Below are 27,903 nucleotides of genomic sequence, written 5' to 3'. Positions count from 1 at the left end.
AGGAGCGGGGGGGGGTGTGCGCTGAGGAGCGAGTGGCGTCGCCGGAGGAGAGCCGTGAGGTGACGGTGAGGGGCTCCTGAGGTGGGGCGCTGCCTGCCTTCGGCTGCCTCTTATGCCTGGGGCTCCGCGGCTGGGTTCGTACCATTTGGGGTGTCCGGGGGAACCGGGAACCCTAGAACTGCTTTCAGAAATCCCGCAGCCGTTCCGCGGGGGGACGGCCCCCACAGAGCCCGTGCCTGCAGCGAGTCGGGCTCTGGGGGCCTCTGCCCGCTCTGCCCTCGGTTTGCTTTTGTGATGCTCGAACAACAGAGGGAGGGCGGTGCGCTGTGAAGAGAGCCTTGCGGGAGTGTTTTAAGGAGACTTGGTTTTTCGTGCGATGGGAAAGCTACTTCTTGGGAGCAACGATCTTTTTTTATTGGTTCTTACAGTTGAGAGCAGTGGCAAAGAAGAGCTTCGTCCCTGCCATGGGTAATTCAGCAGCGCTAATGGTAGTCTTCCACCTTTACCTAGTCTCTTTCCTATCTTCTACTTCCTATTTTTTTTGTTAAAGTGGGATGTGCCTAGGCTCCAGCCACAGCTATAAAGATAGGTCAGTGCTATTCACCGAGTTAGTGCTCCTTTGTAGCAAATGTATTTGGTATGCAGGGATTGTTCTGTGTCCTTTATTCTAGGACTAAGCCAGCCTCTAAGTTGGGCTCTTTGTGAACTTGATGAACTGGGATTCTGATTCCCAAACTGAAGTTCCTTCAATAATGTTACTTATATGGCTTTCCTTTTTTTTTTTTTTTTCCTTTTTTTTCTCCCCGAGGAAACTTGCAGTTTTGTTGTCACTTGTATGAAATAATTTCCTGCAACAATTACGCCGCGGTGTTTTTCTCTTTGCAGGAGTCCCTTCCCCACCCATGAATGCTTCACTTCCTGCATGCTGTAGAGATTTTGTAATGTCTGTGACCAGCAGTTGTGATGCCTGTACGCAGGAAGTCTGACCAGATGTTTTTTTCTGGCTCTGTGTGTGAAAATAAGTAAGGGACAGCCAGCGCATGCATTCTGTAGCCTGTGACTTTCACTTGTTTTTTTCAACGTTTGCCTGTGTTTAACAAAATATTGCTGAAACCTCTTTCACACACCCTTCCCATACCGCAGTGAGCCTAAATAATGAAAAGTTACTAACTGGTTTTATTAATTACTTTCAAGGCATTTTGCATGCTGGCTCCAAGCTGTTAAAAATCAAGTAGAGAAAGTAGTTGTGTGTGTGTGTGGGAAATCAAACCCTACTCTTTCTACTGTCACTTTGGAAAAATTTAAGTGTACTTTGATCTTATGATTTTCTATTTTTTTAATGGTCTTTAACACTTTGTCTGAAACTTTGATTTTTTTCTTTTTAGCTTCCGTTTGTATCTTGTATCTTTGATAAGTTTGAAAATCCCTGTGAGGTAAAATACAGTGCAGGTGTACAGGGAACTTAATACATCTTCCTAGGATGTTGAAGACAAAAAACCATATGCCTGTGGTATGGGATGGTAGTGAAAGGATCTCTGCTATGCTAGGTTGTCTCTGGAATAAATACAGGTCCCCCAGTCTTTCAGGCATTCACAGTTCAGCAGTCAACTTTAAACACGAAGTACTCTTTAGTAATGGTAACTGTGAAGCAGTGTGTTCTTCATGGCTGACATCCTAAGTGGGTCCCTAATCCCTTGATTGTACAGACACAGTTAGGAGCCGTTGTGGGCAGCGTCTTTATGTTTCTCTGAAAGTTATCAAGGTTCTGTGGACCTTTTATAAAACTTATGACTCAGTGAAAGTCCTTTTGTCTGTGACCCATGCAATCTTATAAAATGTGAAACAGCACATTCTTTTAGTTCTTCTAAGGTGCAACGTAAATAGACAAATGAGGGCCAGATATAAGCATATCTAAGCCTTTCAGGGCAACAGGAGCTGTCTGTTAGTTGCAAAGCTTTTGGTTCTCAGGAACTGTCTGAAAGCTGTCAGGAGCAAATTTTGCACTTAATCTTGTCGGACTTCCTTCTGTTGACTGTCGGAACACAGGTATGGCATTTATTAGTATGCTTGCACTGGTCAGAAGAAATCCTCTTTGGTGACTTCTAAAGTATATCTTGGTTTGTGTAACAAAGTCAGGCATATCCTAGGTGGAATCTCTGTTTTTAAAGAAATGTAGAAATTTCCTGTTGTATGAGTGATGAGAATTAACCACCAAGAAGGATCTCTGGCATGCTCTTCTAGACGGTGGTTCAACCACAGTAATGGTTGCTGGTTCTTCTGGGTTTCCTGTTGCACCTGCATTGCTTCTTTGTCTGAATCTCTGTCCTGTCCCTTGTCTGTGAAAAACACAATTTTATTCTTCACAAGTGTTCTGCAGGGGTTGGTGAGTGTCTGCAGTGCCTTGAACATAAGACACGCTCATTAACTTCAAAGACACTTTCAGTTCACTTAAAAATGGAGTAGATGTGTAGTGAACTGTCCTAGGTAAAGAATGTTAATTGTGCTTGGTCTTGCTTTTCTTTTTAAAAGGCAAGGGTACTATTTAGAAAATCGCTCCTTACTCATCCCCACCCCCATGGCATACTTCTAAAAACATCTACAAGTAACACAAACAGCAGCAGCCTTGAGAATTTGTGCTGGAAAGTTTTCTTTCTTAGAAATAAGAGATTTTAGCTTTGTCTAATCAATGTTTTGTGTCAACTGAATTATAAAACTAGAGCTAGTAACTTTCTTGCACCTTCTAACTCCCATTCTAAATAACAATGTAAATTCCACGTGTGGTACTGATACTGTGCATCAAGGTGTTTGGGCACAGCCCACTTAGCTGTGACAGCTGCTTGTTTTTTTGCTCAAGAACCTGAAAATCATCTAAGCTGTGAAAATGACTTTGCTTTCCAGCACTGCTTGGATTTATAGAAATTGGATTTTAGTTCCCTAGATTTTGAGTATTTGCCACTGTCCTCTGTAGTAGAGGAAAGAACTAAAGTTTGGTTTTTAATCCTGGTTAAACCAGGTGGTTTAGCACAGCAGAGAGACTTATGATTATAACTTTTTTCAGTTCTGTAGATGTGGAGTGGATGTACATTTTCTTTAGCTATGATGTGCTGCTCAGAAGGTCTGCTCCAGCATCTCCTGAGTGTTGTAAATAAGAGCAGACAACAGGATTGATACCTAAATGATCTCTGAAGTATTTGGCTATTACCCCCCATTCCCCGTTTATGCTATCAGAATTACCTTTGAAAAGTGTTCTTAATACATGTAGAGCTAAGACTTGATAGAAGGTCTGTGGTTCCTCAGCCCCAACAATTTCAGTAGTTTTGACAACATTGTTGCTATGGGCTGTTGGACTCCACCTTTATTTACTGCCCTTGATATTGAGGGGTTTTATTAACTTGATAATGGCTGCGTGGCATCCTTGCCTCGCCCAGGGCTGCGCATGGCAGGTTATCCAGAGCTTTGGGACTGATGTTTCTCCAGTGTCAAGACTAACTCCTATAAAGTGATATTTGCTAGTGACCTGCCTATTAGAGTGCACCACACAGCTCAGAGGGCATTTAGTTAATTGTAGCATCTGCTTAAGTCTTCAAGCTGGAGTCACCAACTTAAGGTTCTTGATTTCCATGTGGCTTTCTCATGTGCCATTCCTGTTTGGGACTGTGACGTGTGTCTGGGTTTATGGTGGCACAGGGACTGCTGGGTGGTCTGGATTGCTGGCTGTGTTGCTGCAATTTGTCTGCACACTTAGTCCAACCATGTGCTTTCCCACTAGAGCCTATGTGGAGCTCTTACCACCTCTTCCTTGGGATTTTCTGGGGTTCCCTTCTCCCATGGCTCTCTAAGATATGCAGATACATTGTGACCCTCAGCTGGATCTGGGTTCTGATATTTCAGGTTTAAAATGGGGTAGTTTTGCCTATTTTGACTTAGGGAGAAGTTTTCTTGTATCCAGTGGTTATGTCCATAACAAGCTTAGGCACTTCTGGAAGTGTTACCACAGGAAACCTCAACCTTGAGTACTTTCTCTGTGTCTCTTTGAAGTCTCTCTTTAATTTCGGGGTGTCTTTAGGGCTGTTGAACTCAAACTTAATTGCACTGTCTTTGGAGCTGAAGGTATCTGAGATGTCTCTTTCTCCTGTGTTCTGTGTGCATCTGCACAGCTGTAGCTCAAGTTTGAGGTTTGATGTTCTGTGCTGTGTAGTCAGAGGTTGGGGAAGATGCTTGATGCTGGGATTGTGGCATGCAGCAACCTCAGGAGAACTGGGGAAAAGAACTTCGTTATTTAGTAGAGATTTTCACTCTTGTTACATCCAACAGACCACTGTCAAGGCTCATCTTCACTTTTGTCTTCAGGCATGCGCTGAGTTCCTGAGGGGAGCAGTGTACCGAGTTAGCTCACTGCATTAGCTCTTATGCTTGATCCTTTAATTTCCAGGGCAAAAAATGAAACAGGAGTTTTAACTTTAAGGGCTCACTCACCATGGGAGACTCAGAAGGCCATCACTTCAGCTCAGTAGAAGAGGAAACCAGATACTGGAAAGAGCTGGCTATGAAATACAAGCAGTGGTAAGGCAACGATTTCGTTCCTCAGAGTTGTTTGATATGGTACATGAGCACTGCCTGCAAAGATGGAAATAGCCCTGCACAGGGAGGTGAACTCAAGGTAGCTTAGCTGTCTCAAGTGGCAGCAAGAGCAAAGCAGTGGCATGTGCTTGGGCATGAGCTACACCAGCCCAGAGTGCTTTCTGCTTATTCGAGCAGTGAATTTGTGCTGCTGTAGGACCACTGCTTTTGTCCCCTGCTCTGGTTTGAATGGGAATGTGTGTGCTGCACAGCCTCTGACTGCAGTCTGTGGGCAGCACAGGTGAATGTAAGTCACTGCAGGACCTTGTTGGGATGGTCCAGGCTGTTGAAGAAAGATTCTGCTGTTTACCTCTTATATGTGGATCAAAACTAGCTGGCAGCATGCAGATGGGAGAAGATCCCTGTCTGAGAATAGGCATGCTTTGCTCATTCCTTTAGCTCACTGTGTTGCTGTAAACACAGTAGAGGGTGGAATAATTCAGCCTTTTTGATGCCGGTGTTGGTGGATCATTTCTTATACCAGATGTCTAGACGTTTCAGTGCTGCCTATTTAGCTTGTTGTAGAATTATTTCAATATAATTTTCTTGAATATAAGAGCAGGCTTTCTTTACCTTCTTTTACTTTTTCTCCCCTTTTATTGCTGATCAAAAATGGCATTGTTCCAATTTCCAAATAAGAAAATGGACTGAATAATAGATTAAATATGAAGATGGAGTGGACAATGGACATCCTAAAGAGACTACACGACCTGTTTGCTGCTAGTGTAAAGGAAGATAGGATGTTTTTTCCTGTTTGTCTTTTTACTGGTTTGCTATGGGGTGGCTTTCCAAGTTTGGGGAGGGGCGTTTGCAGATGGCTGGGTTTTCCTGTTGAGGGTGTGTTTGAGAGGGACATAGAGCCTTCTGTGTTAGATGGCAGTATCTTTTTATACTCAAGTGTACAAGAGTTTGTTTTGATTCATTATGATGAGTTCTGCTGCTGGAATTGCCTTCTAGTGCTGAGAACACACAGGAAGAGCTGCGTGAATTCCAAGAAGGGAGTCGAGAGTATGAAGCTGAACTGGAGACTCAGCTGCAGCAAACAGAGTCCAGAAACAGAGACCTTCTGTCAGAAAACAATCGCCTGCGAATGGAACTGGAGTCAGTTAAGGTAAGAGTCACTGATGCTTCTAGTAGACACGCATTTGAGGTGTGAAGGTGAACGATACAGGTGTATGCCAATTCAGCTTGCCTTGTGGGGAGAGGTCTTTGGCATTATAAAGTGATTGAACAGCAAACTGCAAAAAATGTCTTGAAAAATGAAGAAACATCAATCTATTATCTGCTTTGAGAATACTGGATACGTCACTGATGTTCCTGAGTCCCTGTTTGCATGTTTTGGCTATGTTTCAGGATAGATTTGAGACAGGAGAAAACTGTTTACAGTGGAGTGAAGAGTAATGCTGTCTGCATTGTGCAAACAGATGATACTGCAGAAGAATGAAAACACAAACATTCCATCTGTGGTGTTCCATTACATAAAACTTAGTTGTTTTAAACCCTTTTTACATAGTTGTGTGTAGTTATTATCCGGTGTTCCAGATAAATTCGGAAGCAGCAGCTAGGAACGCAGAACTGAGAGGAATGAAAGTTTCGCTCTTGATTTTTGTTACCGATTCTGTCTGTAATCAGGGGGAGGATGGGGAAACAGCTTATCCTCCTTATACTTGGTTAGCCTGGGGTGTGTGGGGATGAAATAGCTGGCAAACATTAATTTCCGTAATCGTAAAACATAAAGGATATGAACTTACTGAGATGAACCTCCTGCCAGAGAGAGGTATGACATAGCTACAGAGTTACCTAGAGTAGGAGACTGAAACGAGGCAGACATATCTGTTCAAAGATGCTGCTAGTCCCCTGTCCTGGATGACAGATTTAGGAAATACTACTAAACATGAAGAAAAATTGTCATTGAAGTTGGTATGCATTTCTAAAGCTTAATCTTCTTAGCATTTTACTTAAAGACTGTATAGTCACCCAGGAAACATTACACTCTTCTTAGGTCTAGGTCAGTATCTGTGGAAGCAAAGATGAATTTAATTATACTTCTCAATTGTATGCAATAATAAGCTAATGGGAGTGCAGATATTTGTGTAAGTAATTAATCTGCGTGTACAGAGCTTTTAGTCTCTGCTGTTGTCTAAATTACTGTCTTAAGTAAATATTCTTTAGTTCCAGATAAACGCCTTGTCTCCCAGCCTCAATGTAGTGATTTTTTTTCCCCCCTCTTTTGGACAGCAAAAATTCCATGCTGTTTCATTGCATTTGTTCTTTTACACTGATCTTTGTTGTTGTTTATTAGCACCTTAGCAGTATTAGATGTTCTGCTTGTGGAATGGAGTGTTGGTCTACTCTGTTCCATGTAGTCACACAAGCTCACGGAAGCTGATGAGTTTGGGGAGAAGCCATAGCAGTTCAATAAAAACCAGCAGTGCATTTGACTAAGAAGATGGGGACTGTTTTCTTTTGCTGCAAGAGCTGAGAGAAAGGGACAAAGAATGGAGCTGAGGCAGTTGAGAATGAAAACAGCAGGAACTGACATAAAACTTCAAAAAGTGGAGAGTAGACATATCTTGGAAAACTAATTAATCTTCACAGTAGATAACTTATTCTGTTAGATAGATAGTAGATAAACATTCTGTTTGAAACAAACCCTTTAACAATTGGCTATTCATGCAGCCTTGAAGACTGCAGTAACAGCTTGCACTGAAGGAACAGAGGCTCCATTGATGGTCAGATCAGCTGATAGTTTATTACAATTGGCTGAAAACAAAGACTCAAACCTTGCAGTCCTGGTCTTTTATCTGAATCAATTCAAGAGCAAAGCATTAAACTTTTTGAAGCCATTGAATAATGGTGTTAACTGAGCCCATCAAGGCTTGGTATCTGCATCCAGCCTAACAGGAGTGAACTTTGTAAGGCCCACACAACTTGTTGCTCTGAATTTACCAGCCTAATGAACGTGCTTGCTATCCCCTCAGAAGCCAGAGTTCACGTTACCTAAAAATAAATGGAAATAATGCTTTGGAGGACTTGTTTAGAGAGCCTTGAAAAGCTAGCTGAAAGTACTCTGCCTCCTAGAGCTTGGAGGCTCTTAAAGTCAACATGCATTTATGCCTCAAAGATCAGGAATTATGGCAATGTGTAACCACACTGTAATCAAACAGGTATTTATTAATTCAGAATGGGTATCTCTTCCCTTCCTCCTTGTCTGTGCATTACATGCACTAAAACAGCTCTCTTTACGTTATCAGCTATGCTAGGCTACTTGCAGTGGTTTTCTAATTCCCCCATGTGAATTTGTTTTCAGTGACTTCAAGTGTGTTAAATTCTAGACAGAAGCACTATAGGAATGCTACTTATGCAGTAATCTTGGAGTTTCACAGAAAAAAACTCTGGCATGTCAAAGTGATCTGATAGCAAGGTGGTGGAGTGTGAAGTGTTGTAGTAGCTGGTGGCTGTGAAGCTCTTGCTGTCACATGATGTTTACTGCATGTGGAGGCGATAGCAGGAGAGAGATGTATGCTGGCAAAGCTGAGCCTTCCTCCCCACTGGTGCCTCTTGGAAATGTACACTTGTGTACTTGCTGTCAAGGACATTTTGTTTTAGGGTCATGTCTGAAGTGTGTTGCATAACTGCACCTGTAATATCTATAAACAAGAGCTCTGAACCTGCTTTGGGCTAATAAAACCACAGAGGCAGTGGAGAATCCTGCTGGTTCCACAGCAGTACATAAATGTACTAACTTTTTTTTCATTGCCATTTAGGGTTGTAAGTACTGCTTGACTCTTACTTTCAAGTCTAAGCAAGTGGCTTCTTTCGCATCTTCCTTTGTGCATTGCTAAAGCTCTTGGGGGATCAGAAATTGTCTTGTTCAGAGTTGCACACAGATCCACTTGGCTCCAGGATGTCATACGTATTCTTCCCATTCTACCAAAGCAGATCGTAGAGGGGTGGTAGGCTTACAGTCTTTTTGCAGACAATCTCACTCTAGCCAGTGCACTTGCCTGGCAAGTCCTGTAGATTCTTCCTCTCTGTGGCATTACTGGCTACTGTTGTTGAAGGGGATGCTGTCTCTTGGGCCTCTGCATTATGGTTGTCACCTGCACTTTAAAACAGTGAGGCTAAGACTTGCTTTTCCAGTTGCTGCCTTCTTACTTCCAGGCTGCAGGCTGCTGTGTGGTAGGGGAGCTCAGGAGCTCTGTGCTGTTGTTGCCTGTTGAGCCATCCACCTGCACTGGGCAGGACCCAGGCATGCTTGTTTGTCTCGTCTTTGAGCAGGGCATTGCACACGTGAACAAAAAAAGCTGCTGTTTTAAGCCTTTTTCTTAGGGTAAAAGCTGTCTGCATGTAGGAGTATGTGTTTCTTGCAATTTTGTGAGTGGAGAGCAGGTGGGGAGCACGTGGGAGAACTGTCTGGGAGAGCAGGGAACGGCTCTGGGCTGTGGAGGTCAGGAGCTGCTTGCTCTCCAGCACAGTCACTTGATAAGGAGTTACAGGAAGAGCTCTTGTCTGCTGGCAGCCCAGAAGTATGTAAGCAATTGTCTTTGCTGGCATTTTACTGTATGTAGGTTGATGTTTCTCAGAAAACTTCACAGGATTTATGTCTAACTTTAAAGACTTTAAGACAATGCCAAGTCTGTGATGTACTGTTTGATTTTTTCATTGTTTAGGAAAAGATTGAAATGCAGCATTCAGAAGGGTACAGGCAAATCTCTGCACTGGAAGATGACCTGGCACAAACAAAAGCTATTAAAGATCAACTTCAGAAGTACATTCGAGAACTTGAGCAAGCGAATGACGACTTGGAAAGGGCAAAAAGGTGAGCAGCCTTCTGTGTTTTCTTCTTCTACCTCAGTTCGGTCCTGTGAGTATGGTGGCCCTGAGTAATTTATGTTGTGCTTATTAGCACTGCCACTCTGAACTAACCACTTGGTGATGGTTGTGATGAAGATGTTTGTGACAGATGGGAAATAAGATATTTTTTTTCCCCTGTCTACTCCTCCAACTAAGTTACTTCATATCTTACAAGCTAAAATTAAAACAAAAACAAACTGAACCCAAAAGGTTCTCCCTCTCCTTCTGGGAGAGGGAGTTCCTATAGGTGCTTGAAGGGTCTGGCGTGTACTCTCTTTTAGAGCCACTATAATGTCTCTGGAAGATTTTGAACAGCGTTTAAACCAGGCTATCGAAAGAAATGCTTTTCTGGAGAGCGAGCTGGATGAGAAGGAAAACCTTCTTGAGTCTGTGCAACGCCTGAAAGATGAAGCTAGAGGTTAGACAGCAGTTTACTTGTACCTCTGCCTTTCTCCCCTCCTGACTTTTACCTGTTCAGTCTCTTCATGTGTCTTACAGTTTGGCTTTTATCTTCTAAATCTGCAATATGAAATGGTGAAGCTTCAAGACTGTCTACCCCCCTCCTTGAACTCTTGATCTTGTTCCATAGTAGCTTACAGGGACTAGAGTCTGTTTTAACTTTCTCAGCTTTCTCCTAGTCTGTAGTGATGGGTCTCTGATGCTATGTGCTGTTAACTTCCTGTAACCTGTGAAGGTCAACTTTAGTAACCAGTAGTGTCTGTTATTCCCTGGCCTGTGAAAAGTGGAGTTAATGAAACACTAATAGGATTGTAAAACAGGAGGGCTGTGGCTGGCTTCCAGTTACCTTTGAATAGTCTCAGGAACTAGCTTCTTGATCTGTCAGTATGACTGGGTAAGAAGATGAGAGAGACCATGCAGCTATGGAGCTAGAAAAAACACTTCCAGCTCTGCACAGATTCTGTGCCATGGGGTGGTTTCTGTAAGCTACAGCCAGGCTGTCAGACAGGAGTGCTCTGTCCCTGGGTTAGATAATGGTGTGGTTTCCACTTGGCCTCAGCTCAGGATTCCTTGATGTGGAAACCTAAGTGGGGGGGAAAATAGCGCAATAGGTAGGAGCACCTGGATCTCCTCCTGGTAGGGAGCTGGGATGTAGCCAGGATATTTCAAGTTGCAGAGCCTCAGTCTTGATGTGCCTTCATGTACTGGTCTGTAATGTTTGGATGAATGTTAATTCCCTGCCTCAGGGGAAGCCTCGTGAAATGGTATAAAACTTAAAGCCAAACAGCAGCTTGAGCTAACACAACAAAAACAACTTGAGCTGTAATGATAGATAAGCCTTAGTGTTCATCCAGAGGTTGAGTATGTGCCTGGAGTAATCATTACAAGGATAAAGGATTTTGTTCCCCTCGTGAAGGTCAACTACAGCTCTCATCTGCTTTTTATCTTGGCGAATACTAATTCCAAAGATTTTGTGTTGCTTCCATCATAGATCTACGACAAGAGCTTGCAGTACAGCAGAAACAGGAGAAACCCAAAACACCAATGCGAACTACCCTGGAAACAGAACGAACAGACACTGCAGTTCAAGCATCCTTATCTGTGCCTTCAACTCCCTCAATGCACCGGGCACCTGGCATCAACATGGCCACCCCTGCGACATTTAGGAGAGGTGCGTGATGGAACCGGTACAGAAATACCATGTGATACCCTCGTTTTCACCTTAGCTTCTGGCTGCAGGAGGAATGAGAAAACAGAATTAAGTTGAGTGTTACAGTGAAATCCACCTAAATTTAGTTACCGTGATCTCAGCTTTCACTGACCCCAATTCTAGGGCGTTATTTGTAGGCTATTCATCTCCATTTGATGTGAATTGCCCAGTGATAATTGTAAGGGACAAGATAAGTTGTTGAGACTGTTATTTGTTCACAACTGTTCCGGAGACACTGGGCTAATGTAGGGGAAGGATTTTAAAAACTTCATGATGATCTTTAATGCCAAGCTCCTGTTACTTGAACTGGCTTCTCTGTGAGCGTAGGTTTTCTTTGAGAGGTTTTCTTCCTGCTCTGGAACAGTAGGACACTGGCAAGTCATCCCAGCTGGCTGTACTAAATGATCATTTCTGCTTCTGTGCCAATAGAATCAGTTACTTATTTTTTTATGAGTGCTGATTATATTAATATTCTAATCCTCCAACATTAGCTCCCATATTCTGTTTACTTAAAGTGAGAAATTGATGTAATTGTGTTTGTGTGCATAAATGCAAGGAGTTGCAGGGTCACGTGCTAGTGTCTTGATATTACAGCTCTGAATGTTAACGAAGTTTGATTGTGGCTTTTGGTACTCTTAACCTGAAACTATGTTTTCTGTGAGAGAAATTGCATTTGGGTAAAAGAGGATTCAGAAGTTTTTAGTGAAATGAGATTATGGTTCTTTCTGAGAACATATCCCCCTGGTCCTATGGCAGTAATAAATACGTAGAACAGGTCTCTGGAAATCTAAGCCATGAAGGTATGTGGAGATTTCAGCTTAGACCTGTGTAACTGGAGCTGTCTCAGGGAGGCAGTGCTTTGTATTTCTAATGCACATGAAGGATCTGGAAGATACTGATGCTTCATTTGCTCTGCATGACTATGTCAAAGCTTATATATATATCAGGTAATGTATCGTTCTTTATCCTGCCCTGCAGGTTTTGAGGACAGTTACAGTGCAACCCCTCTCACACCTGCTGCCAGAATATCTGCACTTAACATCGTGGGAGACTTGCTGCGGAAAGTAGGGGTGAGTGATTACTTGTTAGCAAATGTTCTTGGAAGGACAGAGTTGTTGGAAATGGCAGCCAGCAATAAGTATCTGCACTGCCCAGAAGAGACTTCCAGTCTCTGACTATCTCAGCTGTCAGGTTAGCTAACCAAGGCCTTGAAGTTTGGTCTGGACTCTGTATAAATTTCTGAGTAACCCCATAAAAGATAGGGCCCATCTCTGCTTTTCTGAGATCTTGCCCCCATGTGGAGTCCTAACCTTTCTTCCTCTCCAAATTTCTGAAAGAGTATATGCAGAAAGAACAGGCTGGCATGAGAAAATGAAGAGATCATCTACTCCCATGAAGGGCAGAGAAGAAAGCAGGCTGGTGCCTGCTGTCCAGAGGGCTTCCGGTAAAGTGTTCCGCTGTAGTTTGGTGTGTCAGGTAGTGCTGATGCTAGGAAAGTTATCCCATAATTTCCTTTTGTCTTTTCCCTTGTGCCCTAGTGCTGTTGTAGCGCAAGCATTTATATGCCTTTTGATGGGCTGATCTGCAGAAATGATAGAACTGAAAAATAACCCAGCAGGGGTTATTTTATAATCCTTTATAATCCTTAACCTCCCCTACGGAAACAGATTCAGTTTTCCTGGGGTGTTTGAGATGACTGGCTTTACCTCCTCAGAAATTCAGAACTCATAGCTTTGGGGTAAAAATCATCATTTTTTCTACTAAACAACTCTTTTTAAAGCAATCTTAAAAAAAAAAAAAAAAACACACCACAGTCAATCTTCTGAGAGATATCTGACACGTTACTTTTGTTTGCATCAGGCTTTGGAGTCCAAACTTGCCTCTTGCCGAAACTTTGTGTATGACCAGTCTCCAAACAGAACCACAGTGTCCATGTACATGAACAGAGATGTCCTTGAAACGCGCCTGAGTCCTCACCAGCCTCTGTGTGATACAGGGTTAGTTCTGTTCTCCACTGTTGTGTCTTAGTGAGAACTCTGTGACAGGTACTGTTCTATTTCTTACTGAATCTTTGGTTTGGTGGAACCAGTTTTGTTTTCGAAAGGTAGGAAACTTATTTGTTTAGGATTGATTTGAATATTTTGGATCAGTTTAAGACTTCTCATCAATAGCTGTTGAAGTCTGAAAACTAGCTGTGATCAAGTTTTGAAAAACAAATTGCAAGCAAATGTAATACGCTTATTATAAATCCAGTGTTTAAGCATGAGAAAGTACAACAGAGGGAGCTCCTGCTTATTGTCTCAATTTCGTTTGTGTTTTATGTTCTTGTGTGGTGATGCCTTAAGAATGTTGTGGCATGTGGGGACTTCCCTTGTCAATGTTGAGATTTTCATTTATGGAAGAACTAGGGGGAAAATAGCAAATAATGAATCACCTCAGTCAGAATGCTTTATGCTTGTTAAGATATGTTTCCAGGGAACAACTGACAAAAGTAGTTATCTGATGCAACTTGCAAATTTTTCCAGGCGCTTGAACTGGTTGTCCTTTTGTTTTAAATGCATGAAGAAAAATCAGCAAGGATATTGCAAGTTGTAGTTCAGTGCCTGCTTAAGCCCTGTCAGTCTCATACTGCGTATTCTTTAGATTCTCTGTAAACCAAGTGGTTACAATACGGTTCCAGATGCAACTATTCAACTGGACCCTTGCTTTAGGAGTACTGGTTTGTCCTGCTACCCAGTGCCCAAAGTTGTCATGCGAAAGGAGTATTCGATATTGTACTTGCATTTGCATGATTACATACATGCTGACTATATGTCTACTGCTGTAATGCTAGAACTGAAATTCCAACACCTGTAAAAGATAGCTTCTTACTATTCAGAAGGGAATAGAACCCTGTTTTACAGTGGAAACTCAGCCTGGTTAAGTAACGGGCTCACTTCGTGTGCAAAGTGGTTTTTAATCTGCTGGTTTCTCAGGCTGAGTGGTGTACTTTTGTAGCAACCAGTTATTCTGATAAAATTAGTAAAACTGAGCAAGAAATGTACTAACTTGTGTTTTGTATTTGCAGGTTAGTGAAACGTCTGGAGTTTGGGACACGGCCTTCAAATATTCCAGGACCAATAAGCCATCCTTCACAAAGTGTTGTCAAGATGCTGCTATGAAAAGGCTGCATGGTTTTGGAAAAGGGAAAAAGAATATATAAAGCTTTAGTTTTAAAGAGGTATCAATGAGCAATCAGTTAGCAGCATAATGGTAGGTGAGGACTGAATAAGAAGCTGCAGTCGGCAAGGGCCTCTCGTGGCCTTACCCATCTGGCTTGTCTGCTGAGTTCTGTGGGCAGTGTGATGAAGCAATGCTGCCTAGCAGCACAGGACTTTAAATTGCTTCCTATATCAGCTGCTGTAAATAACTCCTTGAAAGCTGTTCCTTTTGACACAGTCAGTCAAAGCTATTGTCCTTTAGCCTCCAACAGGCAGTATTCTCTATGCAGCTCCTCAGGCTTTGGCTTTTGGTATTGAATTCTGACTGTGAGTTTTTATCATGGGTGTTGTGTGCTGCAGTCACCTGAGTTAGGGGAGTGGTTTTAGTTAGAGACAGGTGTATTGCTGTGGGGAAGCTGCTCAGTTATTTGTGGGATGTTTGCTGGTCAAAATCATGCTACATAAAACCCTGCCTCTAGAATGGTAAGGTTTTGTAAGCAGTTATTTGCCACTAAGAAGAGGTATTGGTTAAAGGTGAGGAATGCCTAATACTTAGAATACTTGGGATATCCCAGAACTATCTGCAAGGTAGGGGAATTTTAGCCTATAGATATTGTTTTACCATATGGGGCTCATAAAGCCTAGCTGTTGTAGGAAGCAAGAGACCTGATTAAGTTCCTGGTTCTAACATCTTACTAGCTGGGGTTTACTACTTTGCAAACCTGCCTTTATTAATGTGCCTTGGGTTTTTGTGAATTTATTTTATTTTTGTTTTTTGATGAGAGTATATGCCTTCAGCTGTTACTAATTTAGCAATGTTTTTAACTTGAAATGTCCAAGTATGTCAGAATACTGAATTGTTCTTGAAATTGGAGTTTTTTCCCCTACAGAATAACACTGCATTTTTTTTTAGAATGCAACGGGTTCGTTCACAGTATTAATATGCATTCACAGTATTAATATACATTACAGAAGCTTGTACTTGCAAAATAATTATGGCTAAATATTTCTGTATTATTGGGGGGAGTTTACATGACAAAATGCATAAATTGTGTTTTTTCTTTTAATGATGTGAAAACAACAACTGATACATCTGTTTCTCTGGATTAGGAAATAACTACAGATCATTCAAATTATTCAAGCCATCTACAAAGTTGGCTTAACTGGGAAGCAGAATAAAGCTTATTTTGAATGTTAGGTATTCATTTTGATTTTTTTCTTTGCAAGTTGTCATTGTAGCTCTTGCAGGAATGCTTGCTACCATCTTCTCAGCTGTTTCTTACCAATGGAGCCTGAAGAGATGTTGTTGGCTGAATCATATGCAAAGATTTTTCCTACAATTTTCTTGTTCTCATGGTTTCCTACCCGAAGGAATGTAAATGTTGCCATAATTAACGATGCCTTTGGGATTTACGCAATGCCTAGAGTTGGCATTTCTCTAAAAACTTTGAACTCTGGTTTTAATCCATTTTAACATGATTTTTTTGTCCTCTCCTCTCACACAGGGAGTTTACACTTTCCTTACCCATGAAGAGCTGAAGTATGTGGGCTACTTTGTTAGCTTTTCTGTCACATGGACTCTGGCTCACTGGACTATGTAGCCCGGAGGAGTAACTCAAGACAAGTTGCGTTTTCTGTATGATCTTGCCAGAATTTGCCTGCTTGGTGAGCAGGTTGGCTTGCATTCAAGTTGCAAGTCAGCACTGAAATAAGGTAGAGACAAAGTCAGGGCTGTGCTAGAGCCACAGATTTGAAGTTGAAGTGACTACAGCTCTTTTAAGGTGGTATGTTATACAGATACATTTTTTTTATGCAACTACAATTGTAATCAGACCACTGGGGGGTATTGTTGAGAATTGTCAGAATTATTTAGTGCAGAACAGTCACTTCTGTAATGGTGCATCTGCTGGGAGTGAAACTAGTTTAGTATTGGGAGTTAAACCTGGCACCCAGCTAAGCACCACAGTCACATGCTTTCTTTCCCTGCCCCGTGGGGTTGGGCAAAGAGAACTGGAAAGGTAAAAATGCAAAGAACTCATGGGTTGAAATAAAGACAGTTTAATAGGTAAAAGAAGAGCTGTGTCTGCAAGCAAAATAAAATACATTCATTCAGTGCTTCCCCTTGGCAGGCATATGTTCGGCCATTTCCAGGAAAGCAAAGCTTCATCATGCTTAACAAGTACTTGGGAAGACATGTTATAACTCTGAATGCATGCCCCTGCTCCCCATGCCACATTGCTCCTCTTTCCCCCCAGCTTTTATTGCTGGGTGTGATGTGAAATATGGTATAGAATATCCATTTGGTCAGTCGAGGTCTGCCCTGGCTGTGTTTTCCCCCCCAGCCTTTTGTCCACCCTCAGCCAGCTTGCTGACAGGGCAACATGGAAAACAAGAGGCCTTGACTGGTTGTAAGCAATATTCATTAACAGCTAGAACATCCGTGTTTCTTCAATACTGTTTTCATCACAAATCTCAAGCACAGTATATCCAGCCAAAACCAGTGTATTTGGCTGCTGTTGCAGGTGGTTTCTTTCTGTAGTGTTATTAAATAAATGCTTGTAGGCTTATTTTGTCACATACTTTGTGGAATAGGGACTAGAACCCAAATTTCTGAAGTGCTATGGCATTACTCTAACCCTTGGGCCAACATTTTCTGTTAAGCATGTGAGTTTTTCAGAAGAAATCCTTTTAGAAGCTCACAGTGTTCAATTGTCCAGCTCTGATCTGAGTATTGGTGCTTAAGACCATTCTATTTTAAGTCTGACTTCCTTGGTCTCCTTGTTTGCACATGTGTAGGCTCACCACTGTAATAGCTGGCTATTGGACATATTTAGACAGCTGGGCTGCTTGCCTGACAGTACAATGAAAAGCTCTCAGGTGACAGCTAACTGCCCATCACCAGTTTGTCATCTCAGTCACTCTAAATAGATTCTTATTTAAACTCTTCCTTTACTCTTTTATGAGAAAAGAGTACTCTATGGGATCTACTTCTCCTGCCTAAATGGTGCCTGGTCTCAAGTTCTTGAGTTCATGGTCTCTGTGCCATCTGGTACAAAATTCAGTTTTGGAAGGTGATCACAATAACAGTCAAGATGAATACTTTTACATGGTCTTCTCTCCCTGTAGTCGTACTCTTTAAGTTTCACCTGCAGTACAACCTAAGACATGAAGGAAGCTCTCTGCTCTCAGTTGAGAGCAATTCTACACCTAGCTTTGCTGTTCATGGTTCTCTGCTGTCCCACTATGACTACAAAGCCAGATGCTCTCTGGAAGTAGTAGAGCTGCATGGATCTGTGGTAGGTCCTGGTAGTTCCCAGAAGTGGGCTGCAGTCCTGTTGGAGTGCTCCAACAATAAAAGTAACTGCATGCTGATCCCTTTATACAGAGTAGCTTGGCTTGGATCACTGCATTCAGTGGGGGCTGCTGTGTCTAATTGTTTCCAGCCTGCTTTAGAGGTTTTGGCTGGAACTATCCCTATGCATACAGACTTCAAGTGTGGATGCAGTTGCCTAAACATAGGTATTTAGGGCACTGTCTGCTTTCTAGCTGCTGTGCCAGAAGGGTGCAAGTCTCTTGAAGGTTCTGTCTGTCCTTAGATCTGTACTAGGGTTTCTTAGCACCATGTATCCATGTGGTAGCCAAACCTGTCCCAAGTGCTTCATGTTGTTTTTCATTCAGCTGACTGTACATATTCTTTTATTCCTTCAAAAGCAGTTACTTAGAATATCCGTTTTTAATTCTGGTGATTATAGCTGACCTTTCCTAAAAAGCATGTGAGTTGTAAAGATGTTCCATTGTATCTCCCATTCCCTTCCAGCATGTTGTGTTGCATCCAAGTGACACCTGCACACAAGAATATTGGAGTGTTTTTTATAGACTTTTATTAGTGTATAAGCACATCCATGGTGCATATAAAACTGTAACAGTTGACTTAATTTGAACAAATGATACTTTATTTTTCAGTAAGTGATTAAAAAGGCACTTTCACCTTGTGAATGGTGCATCAGGGGTGTAGTAACCAGGAAAAAAAAGTTATATTGAATACTTAAGACAAAATGAAAGTTTAAGAGAAGATTAACTGACCAATGCCTTTTTTTTTTTTTTTTTTTTTCCTGCAACAGTCTTACAAATCCTTTGTAAACTTCAGTTCACTGGGACTTAAATTGTCTGAACTATTGGAACTTTCTTTCTGGAAGATTCTTGGTGAAATACTCTGAATTTAAAGCAAAACTTTTCAAACGCACTTCATGGTAAAAGTTTTGGAGTACTTTTAACATCATTCTATACATTAGAGACAAGGCAGTTGTGCTTTTTATCATCATCAGAGGAGTGGGTGTGTGTGACCTTGACACTAAGAGTAGACTTAAACAGTGCTAAATATCCTCCTTCCCCTTACTGCAGTGCAATTTTTAAGCGTGTTTATTCACTGGCTTTTCCATTGAAATCTCCATCTCTTCCATCAATTTCTTCTTCACCTCCATCTGTTGCATTCTCAATTACTCTTCTGCCTCCAGATCTGCGGGGTGGGGCAAAAGATGCTGGCTCATTTCCCCTCCTGTAGTAAGAAAATAAAAAACAAAATTAGATGTTAGGTCATTTGCAATTCTCACAACTAAGTGTGGAGTTTTGTAACAGTACCTGTGGGCCTGAGGTTTTTAAATGCAAAACAGCCAAGAGCTGTGGGCACCTAATAAAGCTTTCTGTTTTGTACCATCTAAGGCTAGTTTATGGACAGGTTGAGGCTCCCAGTTCCTTTGAACTGTGGTGGGATTCCTGTTCTTGTGCTTAAAGCTCCACTTTGAATTGTCTCATCTGCCACAAATCTCCTCCTCTTCCTTTAATTTTACTGTTTTCCCCTGTAGGGACTGCAACTGATTGTGCTTAGAAGGGATTGGAAAGTGGGTTGTTTGTTCCCGCATCAGCACGGGAGCGTTGCTGATGCTTTGAGAAGATCAAGGAGACACAGAAAGCTCATACTGAATTTCTGCCCTGTAGTCTGAATAAACGCAACAGGTACTGAAAGCCAGGGACTGGAGTGCTGTGGATGACAGGAGGCATTTTTGAGCCCACAGTCCTTCTCTGCACAGGCTGTGTTGCTTAGAGCACCACAGGTGCTGTGACATGTATGGCATCCTAGGCTGGGAGTAACTCCAACCTTTTCCACAATCGGGAGGGGCCATCAGTGTGTTTTCAAACTGTCTTAGCTCACATGCTGACACTCAGCAGAGTGTCTTACAGAAGAGCCTGAAGAAAATGCTTTTTCTTCTCCTATCCCCTCTTCCTTTCCCTTCCCTCCCCTCCCCATATATTTCATAGACACAGCCCAAGCTAGGAACACTTTGGTCCTCAAGGTTAATTTTCTGGGAGGTGTGAGCAAGTGAGCCAGAAGATAATTTTGTCTCTTCTTGGCCTCCATTGCTATTGTGTTACAAAACAGTGGATTTTTGTAACATGGCCTCTCACTTGCTCCTCATTAAGCAAACCTTTGTAAAGGCTTGAGACCACAGACATAAGTGACAAAATATATTCATGATCACTGCATGTTTGGCCAAAATTACTAATTTGGTGTTAAAATACATCCAACTCTGCGCTTTTGGTACAGCAATCATGCAGAAATATTTAAAGGCTTGTCTTGTCCTTGCAAAAGACTAAGCCACTGTTGTCCTTTCTGAAGCAGCTATTCAAGCCCCAAATTCACTGTTCCACCCTAGGGAAGTAGGTAAGAGCATTGGCTGGACTAAGTTATTTCAGAGGTACAAACCTGTATTTCCAAGGTGGAACTCCTTGAGCTGTGTAGCCTGGTTGTTGGTGTGTGTGTGTGCATTTAATCAATTCTACCATTTAAGGTAGACTAATTGTGATGTGAACAAGCAACTAGCTGAAAATAACACTTCATTTAAGTTCTGCTCTTAGAATTAGTTCTGGTGCCAATGGCATGTATTGAACACAAGGGTAATTAATTTCTACCCTGTCACGGATGACAGAGTAAAACAGCAGTCTACTACTTTATGATGCCAAGTATTTGTCACTACATTTTAGTTAGGTCAGTAAATTTGTTAGTTCTTGTCAGTGAAGGTCTCAGTCTTCATGAGGAAGAGCTCTTTACTCCTCTTGGACTCTTGCTGTCTGATCTTAATTATGAATCATTTGTCAAATGACGTTTTTATGCTGTGGTAGTTCACTGAAGTGCTATAAAAGAACATGGGACTGGTAGAGAGCAACAGGAAGTGTACCCACTTCTTGTAGTAAGTTTTGGGGGTACAGAAAAGTGAACACCCTTCAAACGGGTATTGGACCTGTTTATAGATACTCTTTGTTTAAATCTGTTAATCTAAAACAGGTTCATGGCTTTGATAATGTGCTTGTGGTCATTTCTATCAATGCCTTTAGAGTAATTTGTGCAGCTGAGGCAAGCCCTAAGCATTAGTGTTTCGCTTAGCATCTATTTCATCTACCTTTGAACAAGTGCTAATGGAGTGGTGCTTGAATAACAGCCTGATTGGGAACATCAGCCTGACTAAAAGGCACATGCAAGGACAAGACATCTTCTTTAAATATTTGTGTATTCACAGCGAAATCCAGCATATTTAAAATAAGAGATATACAAATATTACAAGGCAGTAGCTCTTCAATTTTTGCAACAGTGGGTGTTATTCCTATCTCCAGAGAATGTGATAAAGTATAACTGTGCTATGTTACAGTGTTCATATTAATTTTCACATCTTTGCTTTACATTTCAGTAATAGTAGACAAGCAACATACAGTAGGCAAGCAAGTAATGGCTGCAAAACAGCTCTAAAAGCCTTAGTACTAGCTATTTGTAAGCAACACAGGCACAGAATGCTACATAACGAATGGCAAGATTTCTTCTTCTCTCTGTGATTGGATGCCACCACTGTGTAATAAATCACATGCAAATAAGACCTTTGCAAACCTCATGTGAATTAGATAGGGTCTTACCTTAGAATCAACATTACAATACGCATAAGAAATACCGTGAAACACTTAACATGCTGTGATGGTTCATATTCATTAGTGCTTTTAATCAATTTTACTAATTAATGGTGTATTTGATTTACAGATTTTCTTTTTATGGCTGTAAATAGGTGCAAAAAATGACAATTTTCATGCAGAAAATGTCAGAGTACTTTATTAGGTACTCTGCTGGTAGAGTTTATAAGAGGTGAGAATGCAACATTGGTAAGTCTACAACAGTACATAACCTACTTGTAAGAAAGATGTATCACTGATGAACAGCTGACAGTAGCTAGCTTATTGTAATATTTGTCTCTTTTGAAAAAAAAATATTAATGCCAAGATATCCAAGCCTTCACAGTTTGCAGAAACCTCACATAATTGTTACTTGGGCCAAAGAAAATGGAAATTTGTGCAACACAAGCTAGCTGCAAAGTTGAAGGCATGGTACCTGCTTAGTCATGCGAAGGTTCCTGTGTCCCTCTGAAACAGAGATAAAGAGTCCCGGGAAGTTATACTAAGCACATGGTCATGATCAGAGGTAGGTAGATTACTTTTAAATAATTAAACAAAGTACATTATAGCCAATGACATTACATTCGGATCAAACAAAGATCAACTGTGCTATTCTATGTAAATATGCTTTTCTGTGTAAAAGGGACTGGATGCAGCTGCTCCTTTGTTAAGCAGCCAGGAGCATGCACCACCCAAGATGGTGCTAATGGAAAAGGCCACCACATCCCTAATTCTTCATTTTGAAGTAAGTATTTAGATCTGAAGGTTCATGCATGTTACTGGCAAACCTGAACAACAGCTTCAAGACCACATCTAGGCAGGTGCTTTAGTTTCATCTGAAATAACTTTGGTTTTAGGTAGAAAACAAAATTTCACAGCATGATGATGCAGATTCAGCAACTTCCTATAATTTAAGTCATCCTGTATTTCAGTGACTTGGAGCTTTCAGACCCAACAAGTGCAGGAAAACTCAGGTATGTAGCAGGCTTATCACAGCTATATCTTTTTCCCAGATAGTTTTAATAAGAAAATACAGAGGGACATTTTGATCTTTCCTTGGTCTGATGACACTGAATAAGGAAAGGTGAAGTCCAAAGAGACTTCTGGATAAGAGTCACATAATGTGCTTTGCCTTTTGCTGCCCGTGGAGTTGTGTAAGACTGATTACAGTCATTGTGGGTGAGTTGTGCAGGTATCAGAGTGTGAAAAGCACGAGCATTTCTAACTGTATTTGTAACTGTAGGAATAAATATATACAGCAATAAGTGTGTTTTCAAAAGCAACCAAGCCTAATTCTATTCCTGTTTAAGCCAACAGGAGTTTCAATTAGAAAAAGAGGTGTGTGCCATGTTATCACAGTTGTTAATCTCACAGCTGAAATCCTGAGACTGCTGCAGTCTATGAAATGCATTTCATCTTCTGACTTTGGCCTTTTGTTGCATCTGCCAAGCTAATACAAGGAGTAATTTTGCAGTATAATCAGTGTATGTTTGTTACTCAAGTAGATATTTTTTTCTACTTCTTTAATTTAGTTCTAAATTTCAAGGTTGTCACAGAGTGGGAACAGCTATTCCAAACAAAGGCACTCTACCTTAGCTTGCTCTTCAGTGCTGCAACCTCCCGGCCCAGGGCTTCGTTACTCTCAGTAGCTTCATCCAGCTCTCTCTGCAGCTTCCTGCGGTTTGCGTTGATACGCTGAGACTCTTCCTCAGCCTCCTCCAGCTGCCTTTTCAGTTGCTTGAGTCGTAGGTTGCCCTTCTCGGCCTATGTGAAAAATTTAGAATAATTCTTTAAGTCAAAAGAGATCTGATAGCTTTAGATTTCTCATTTTAATTTCATATTTTACAGAAATAATGACCTGAATTCAGTTTTACAGAAACATGACCTGACCTGAATCAAAGGTGAAAGCTTAAAATCTAAAAATATAAAAATAACTTTACTGTGTGGGAGTTCATTTTGCTGATAGACACTGTATTTGGAAACTACTTGTTTCTTTTACTGCACAGTCCTACCTTTGCATTTCTGGTTTTCATGTTGGTGTGTTTTATGTGATGTTAAACTTTTTAGTGTGGGACAAAATTCAATCATGGCCTCCATTTGTGTGCCAGAAGGGATGTTGTACAGAGTCCTATATATCACTGTGTGTAGACAGACCGTTGCAGCTAGTTGATGGGCAAGGACTAGTGCTTTGACACTTGTCTCAGCATGAAAGAAGAATCAGATTGTCAAGTCTTTTAGCGAAGTGCTGTATAGCTCCCCCAGCACAGAACCTTCTTCAAGGTGGAACATGGAATATTCTTTTCTTAGGCTAAAACCTGAAAATCCCTGTGCCCTAGGCTAAGACCCTTATCACACATTCTGATACCTGATCTTTGTACTGCTCTGCTTGCTTTCTCTCGTCCTCCACCTGCAGCAATGCATCCTTCAGCTTCTTGTCCTTCTGGCGCAACGTCTTGGCTGCAGCCTGCTTCTCTCTGCAAATGACAATGCAACATTTGATGAGTAGAAGTTCTGTAGTTCTCACCTGCCTTGGGAATGTGGCACCAAGGAACAGTCTGTTAAAGGCCTTACTGAATTTCCTAGATGAATTTTAAGCAAAAAACTTAAAGGTTGTGTTCTGTTCAAATCAAGTATGCGTCTTTGCTACATGCTAAGGTGCTCTAGGCATATGGAGATCTGCTCAAACATGAGTTGATTTCCTCAAGAAATAGTCTACAAATGGCACAGTATATAACAGAGAATCTGGCAGGGGCATATGGCAAGGCAGGGGAACAGATCCTTGCCTTTGATACCAGTAGAACTTTTCAGAAATAAAATGGTTCTTACTCAGAATCTGGAATAACTCCAATTAATGGCTGTGTCTCTAAGAAATGTTAAGTGGCTGAGAGACTTTACCAAGTATTAATGGCACTTAGAGCCCAGTGATGTAAATCCTATATGCTTTTGTTTAATTTGACTGATTAACTGGAACAATAAATGGATAGCTGTACCATCTGGAATTCCACATACCTGGCTTCCTGTTCCAACTGCTCTTCAAGAGAAGCAATTTTGGCCTCCAAAGCAGCAATTGTGCTTTTGAATTTGGACTTCACAGCTCCCTCCATCTCTTGCAGTTTACTCTTTAGCTCTTTGTTCTGCCTCTCCAGTTGCTGCCTGGCATTTTCATTCTTCTGTGCAGTTGAACGTTCTGTTGCCAGCTCGTTGTTCAGCTGCTCTGCCTGAAAGGGTGAAAATGGATGCTGTCAAAAATGTGTACTTTCAGGGAAATGACAGGTGGTGATTCATGGTGGCAGTTCTCCAAATACTTATTCAGAACCACAAATAGCTTTTGCTGGGATGCAAACAAGGACACATGCTGAAATGAACTCTACCTGCTGTACTGCTTTCCTCATGCGATCACCCATTGCCTCTATGTTGCTGTGCTCCTCTTCTAGCTCTTCCTCCAGTTGGGCAATTCTTGCCTCTAGGCGCCGTTTCTCATCCTGAAGGCTTGTCCTGTAAATATAAATTTAAGAAGTATGTTGTTATGGCTCTGATGAGTTGAACATGTCTGAAACTATTAGGAACTGCCAAAATTTACAAAGAAAAGAAAAACGGATCGTGAAACTGGTCAGACATGTGCATGTTGTGTTGTCAAGCCTGGATGGCTGTTGGGACAGTCCAACCTGGCAGCCAGTCAATGTTCAGCAGCATGTTTATAGCTTTGTGAGTCATCCAGTCTATTCCTACCTTCCAGAAGAAGCACTTGCAAGTTCCTCTGCCATCTCTTCTTTCTCCAAATCTGCTTGTTTGCGAGCTCTCTCTGCAGCAGCCAGGTCCTAGGAGTAAAGGAAAAGGAAGCATAATAAAGAAATGAGCAAGTGTTCAGTTAGACAACCATGAACTTTCTGAAACTAGTGTATGCTGGATTGTCCAGTTAATGGAATAATTTTTTATATCATAAATCCTAGGGAAGTATGACAAAATACGCTTTCCCCAGACTGTCAGCCTGATTTCTATTCATTTTGGACTAAAAGATTTCCATGTAATATATACAGGAATAATTAATTCATTCAGGAATTTATAGATATTGAAAACAATTTGTGTTGGATCATACAGTTAATTTTCCTTTAGATCTGATGAACTGTGCTTTCTTCCAAGGTAGGTTTTTCTTTTTCAGTTTAATCTGGTTATACTCGGATGTATATTTTACAGCTTTATTGGAGTGCATGAAACACATGTAACTTATAACAAGTTCTGCTTATAGCTTTCCATCTCTAGCTATTATAGCCCTTATATTGTTTCACTGCAGTTCTATTTTGCTACTGAAGATCCTGTGTACTTTGCTTTATATTACTTTAGAAGTTTTCTACTTTACCTCTTGAAGCTGGATGAGTTCTGCTTCCAGGCTCTTTGCTTTCTTCTCATTTTCTCTGGCCGTAGCAAATATTTCTTCCCTGGCAGCCCGTGCATCATCCAGCTCTCGTTGGTAGTCCTTCATCTGAGCCTTTTTGAAAAGAACAACAGATTTATTTTTGTCTGGCTTTACTACAATTTCAGTAGAAAGAAATTTGCACAGCGTAGAAGACACACATTTACGTACTCATAATGCCTGATTAAATTAAATATTTTCTGGATAAAATATTCAGCTAGCACATGTTGGAAGGGTCTGAAATATCATTCCAAGAAGAGTGGTGCTTCTGCTTGCACATGGTGACTTTTGTAATGCCTGTTGTCCTCATTTCCCCTGAATATTTGAGTACGTGTGTGATCTTAATCTTTGCAAATACGTCCACTTTCATTGTTTAGTTGTCAGCATATTACAGAACAGTAGATATGGAGACGTACAGTATAAATATGAAGACACTAATTCAGAAATGGCATGATTTTTGAAGATTTTTTTGTGCTTTTGACTGACTCTTAGAACCAGGATTGAAGTCTTAGAGTAGGCTTTATCCTGTGGCCCTTTGTCTACATTGGAATCTATGTTTTTCTTCAAATTAGTAAGTTAATAGAAGATGGGTGTTGGCCAGAGAATGTTGGAAGCTCTCTGCAATGATTACATTTAAGGTTTTCATTGTTTGCCTTGTAAAGTTTTCTTTTGTCATTCGTATTGAACATTACAGTACCTGGTAGGTTAGTTAAAAATCCGTCTCTAACCTATCACCTGTAACAAGTATCATGTTCACAGATGTCACCAAACTTTCACATTGTGTTAGTACAAAACACAGCAGCAGAAAAAAAGACTGTATTTATGGGTTGTACATACTTGTAGTTTGCGAAGTTGTTTGATGGCTTCTTCCCGAGCTTTGTTGGCAGAATCAGCTTGGCTTTCTAGATCTTTGACATCAATCTCCAACTTCTTTTTGGCTGCAGCTGCCAGGGCACGTTGCTTCCGCTCATCTTCCAGTTCCGTTTCATATTCGTGGAGCTGATCATAAAAGAAGACAAGATTAGAAAAGTCCTAGAGAACTTTTAAACACTCTGCATAATTTTGGGCAATCTATACAGTCCTCTATATCACTGTTAATTGTGGTATCACTATCCAATAAAATATTTACATTTTGTTCAAAAATTGAAGGCTCTTCAAAGGAGTCAGCACTATAGTTTCTGTACTTGAGGAAATCTGACAACTACTGTATTTGTCCTTGCTGTCACAACACTACTATGCACACTAGTATATATCTACAGTCTATATATCTACTAGTATATATCTGCATAATAGGCTCTGTCGTGTCTGTGTTTGTTTCCAGTACTTTTGTATCCACTCAGTGTACCTTGAGAAGGCAAATAGATATATTAGTTGGTGTCTTTTTTCACTTGCACTGAGAACACAGGGAAAATTCTCCTTACTGTGCTAGAAATATTTCCTATGTTTTATGCTATATTGATTGTAATGTTGAATTGATACATCTGTTTTCTGTTGAAAATTGTGCACCTGCTACTGAAACAGGAAAAATGTAATAGTTATGCAATTTTGTACTTTTTTAGTGCAATAGCCAACATGTATTTTTTTATTTGCCAAGCACGAGGAAATATAATGTTTCCTTATTATTACAGTAAAGTGCTTTAGTAATGGCACAAGGCTGGGGACTTTGAACTGTTTCATTGAGATATTTACAAATGCAGTAACAAAGAATGATACCTGTTTAAGGAGTTGTCTTCTCTTCTCCTCATTCTGTTCATCTCTGGCCTGTAGATCTCTTTCAAACTGGCTTTTCATGGCTTGCATGTTAACTTCCAACCTGAGTTTGGCATCTTCAGCAGCCTGTAGCTCATCCTCTAGCTCTTCTAATTGTGTCTTCATCTCTTCTACTTGCTGTTCAAGGGTCCGTTTAGACTTCTCCAATTCGTGGACCTTTCAAGCAATGAGAAATTAACAGATTTGTTATAAGAAATAAAAATAATTCCAGTTTTAATAATTCAGTATTAAAAGTGATATTGTCATCTCACTGTAATAAAATAAATGATTGGCAATGTATCAGTGAAACTTTGCTGCAGCTGTACAAGTACATGCTAGGCTGGTGGCAAACTCAAATACAATTATAAAATGAGATTGCAGAGTTTACAACTTTAAAATTGCTTAAT

General features: G+C 41.0%; 2 protein-coding genes across 5 annotated transcripts in view; one reads left to right on the top strand and one right to left on the bottom strand.

Moving 5' to 3' along the window:
- Positions 1-15,543, top strand: NDE1 (nudE neurodevelopment protein 1). Of its 2 annotated transcripts, none has more exons than XM_035339194.1 (9): positions 1-134; positions 4,433-4,563; positions 5,578-5,731; positions 9,294-9,442; positions 9,759-9,895; positions 10,928-11,107; positions 12,125-12,216; positions 13,007-13,143; positions 14,214-15,543. In XM_035339194.1, exons 2-9 carry the CDS (start codon positions 4,478-4,480, stop codon positions 14,305-14,307), a joined length of 1,029 nt encoding a protein of 342 aa, XP_035195085.1. In that variant the 5' UTR covers positions 1-134; positions 4,433-4,477; the 3' UTR covers positions 14,308-15,543. The 2 variants fall into 2 exon arrangements, with proteins under 2 accessions (XP_035195085.1, XP_035195086.1); XM_035339195.1 differs by lacking the exon at positions 1-134 and adding an exon at positions 424-488.
- A 2,661-nt stretch (positions 15,544-18,204) lies between these two features.
- The window catches only part of MYH11 (myosin heavy chain 11), a 59,963-nt gene continuing 50,264 nt past the window's right edge, over positions 18,205-27,903 (bottom strand). For 2 of the 3 annotated variants that reach the window (XM_035339136.1, XM_035339137.1), the window contains 9 exons: positions 27,461-27,673; positions 26,585-26,746; positions 25,694-25,822; positions 25,066-25,154; positions 24,708-24,831; positions 24,346-24,554; positions 23,702-23,810; positions 22,928-23,100; positions 18,205-18,901 (listed from right to left, as the gene is read on the bottom strand). In XM_035339136.1, the coding sequence (XP_035195027.1) occupies positions 18,766-18,901; positions 22,928-23,100; positions 23,702-23,810; positions 24,346-24,554; positions 24,708-24,831; positions 25,066-25,154; positions 25,694-25,822; positions 26,585-26,746; positions 27,461-27,673 (1,344 nt within the window). In that variant the 3' untranslated portion in view covers positions 18,205-18,765. Of the gene's footprint in view, positions 18,902-21,772; positions 21,805-22,927; positions 23,101-23,701; positions 23,811-24,345; positions 24,555-24,707; positions 24,832-25,065; positions 25,155-25,693; positions 25,823-26,584; positions 26,747-27,460; positions 27,674-27,903 lie in introns of all 3 variants that reach the window. The other variant, XM_035339138.1, reaches the window with a different exon arrangement.

Source organism: Oxyura jamaicensis, chromosome 14 (genome assembly GCF_011077185.1).
Source record: "Oxyura jamaicensis isolate SHBP4307 breed ruddy duck chromosome 14, BPBGC_Ojam_1.0, whole genome shotgun sequence".
NCBI classification, from domain to species: domain Eukaryota; kingdom Metazoa; phylum Chordata; class Aves; order Anseriformes; family Anatidae; genus Oxyura; species Oxyura jamaicensis.
Note: the sequence above shows the minus strand (reverse complement) of the source record. Positions and strands in the feature narration are given on the sequence as shown.

Excerpts from the sequence above, each read along its gene's own strand:
- NDE1 (XM_035339194.1), top strand. The coding sequence starts at position 4,478 with ATGGGAGACTCAGAAGGCCATCACTTCAGCTCAGTAGAAGAGGAAACC. Across the intron at positions 9,896-10,927 it reads CCTGAAAGATGAAGCTAGAG|ATCTACGACAAGAGCTTGCA; the intron begins GTTAGACAGCAG and ends CTTCCATCATAG. Across the intron at positions 13,144-14,213 it reads CAGCCTCTGTGTGATACAGG|GTTAGTGAAACGTCTGGAGT; the intron begins GTTAGTTCTGTT and ends TTGTATTTGCAG.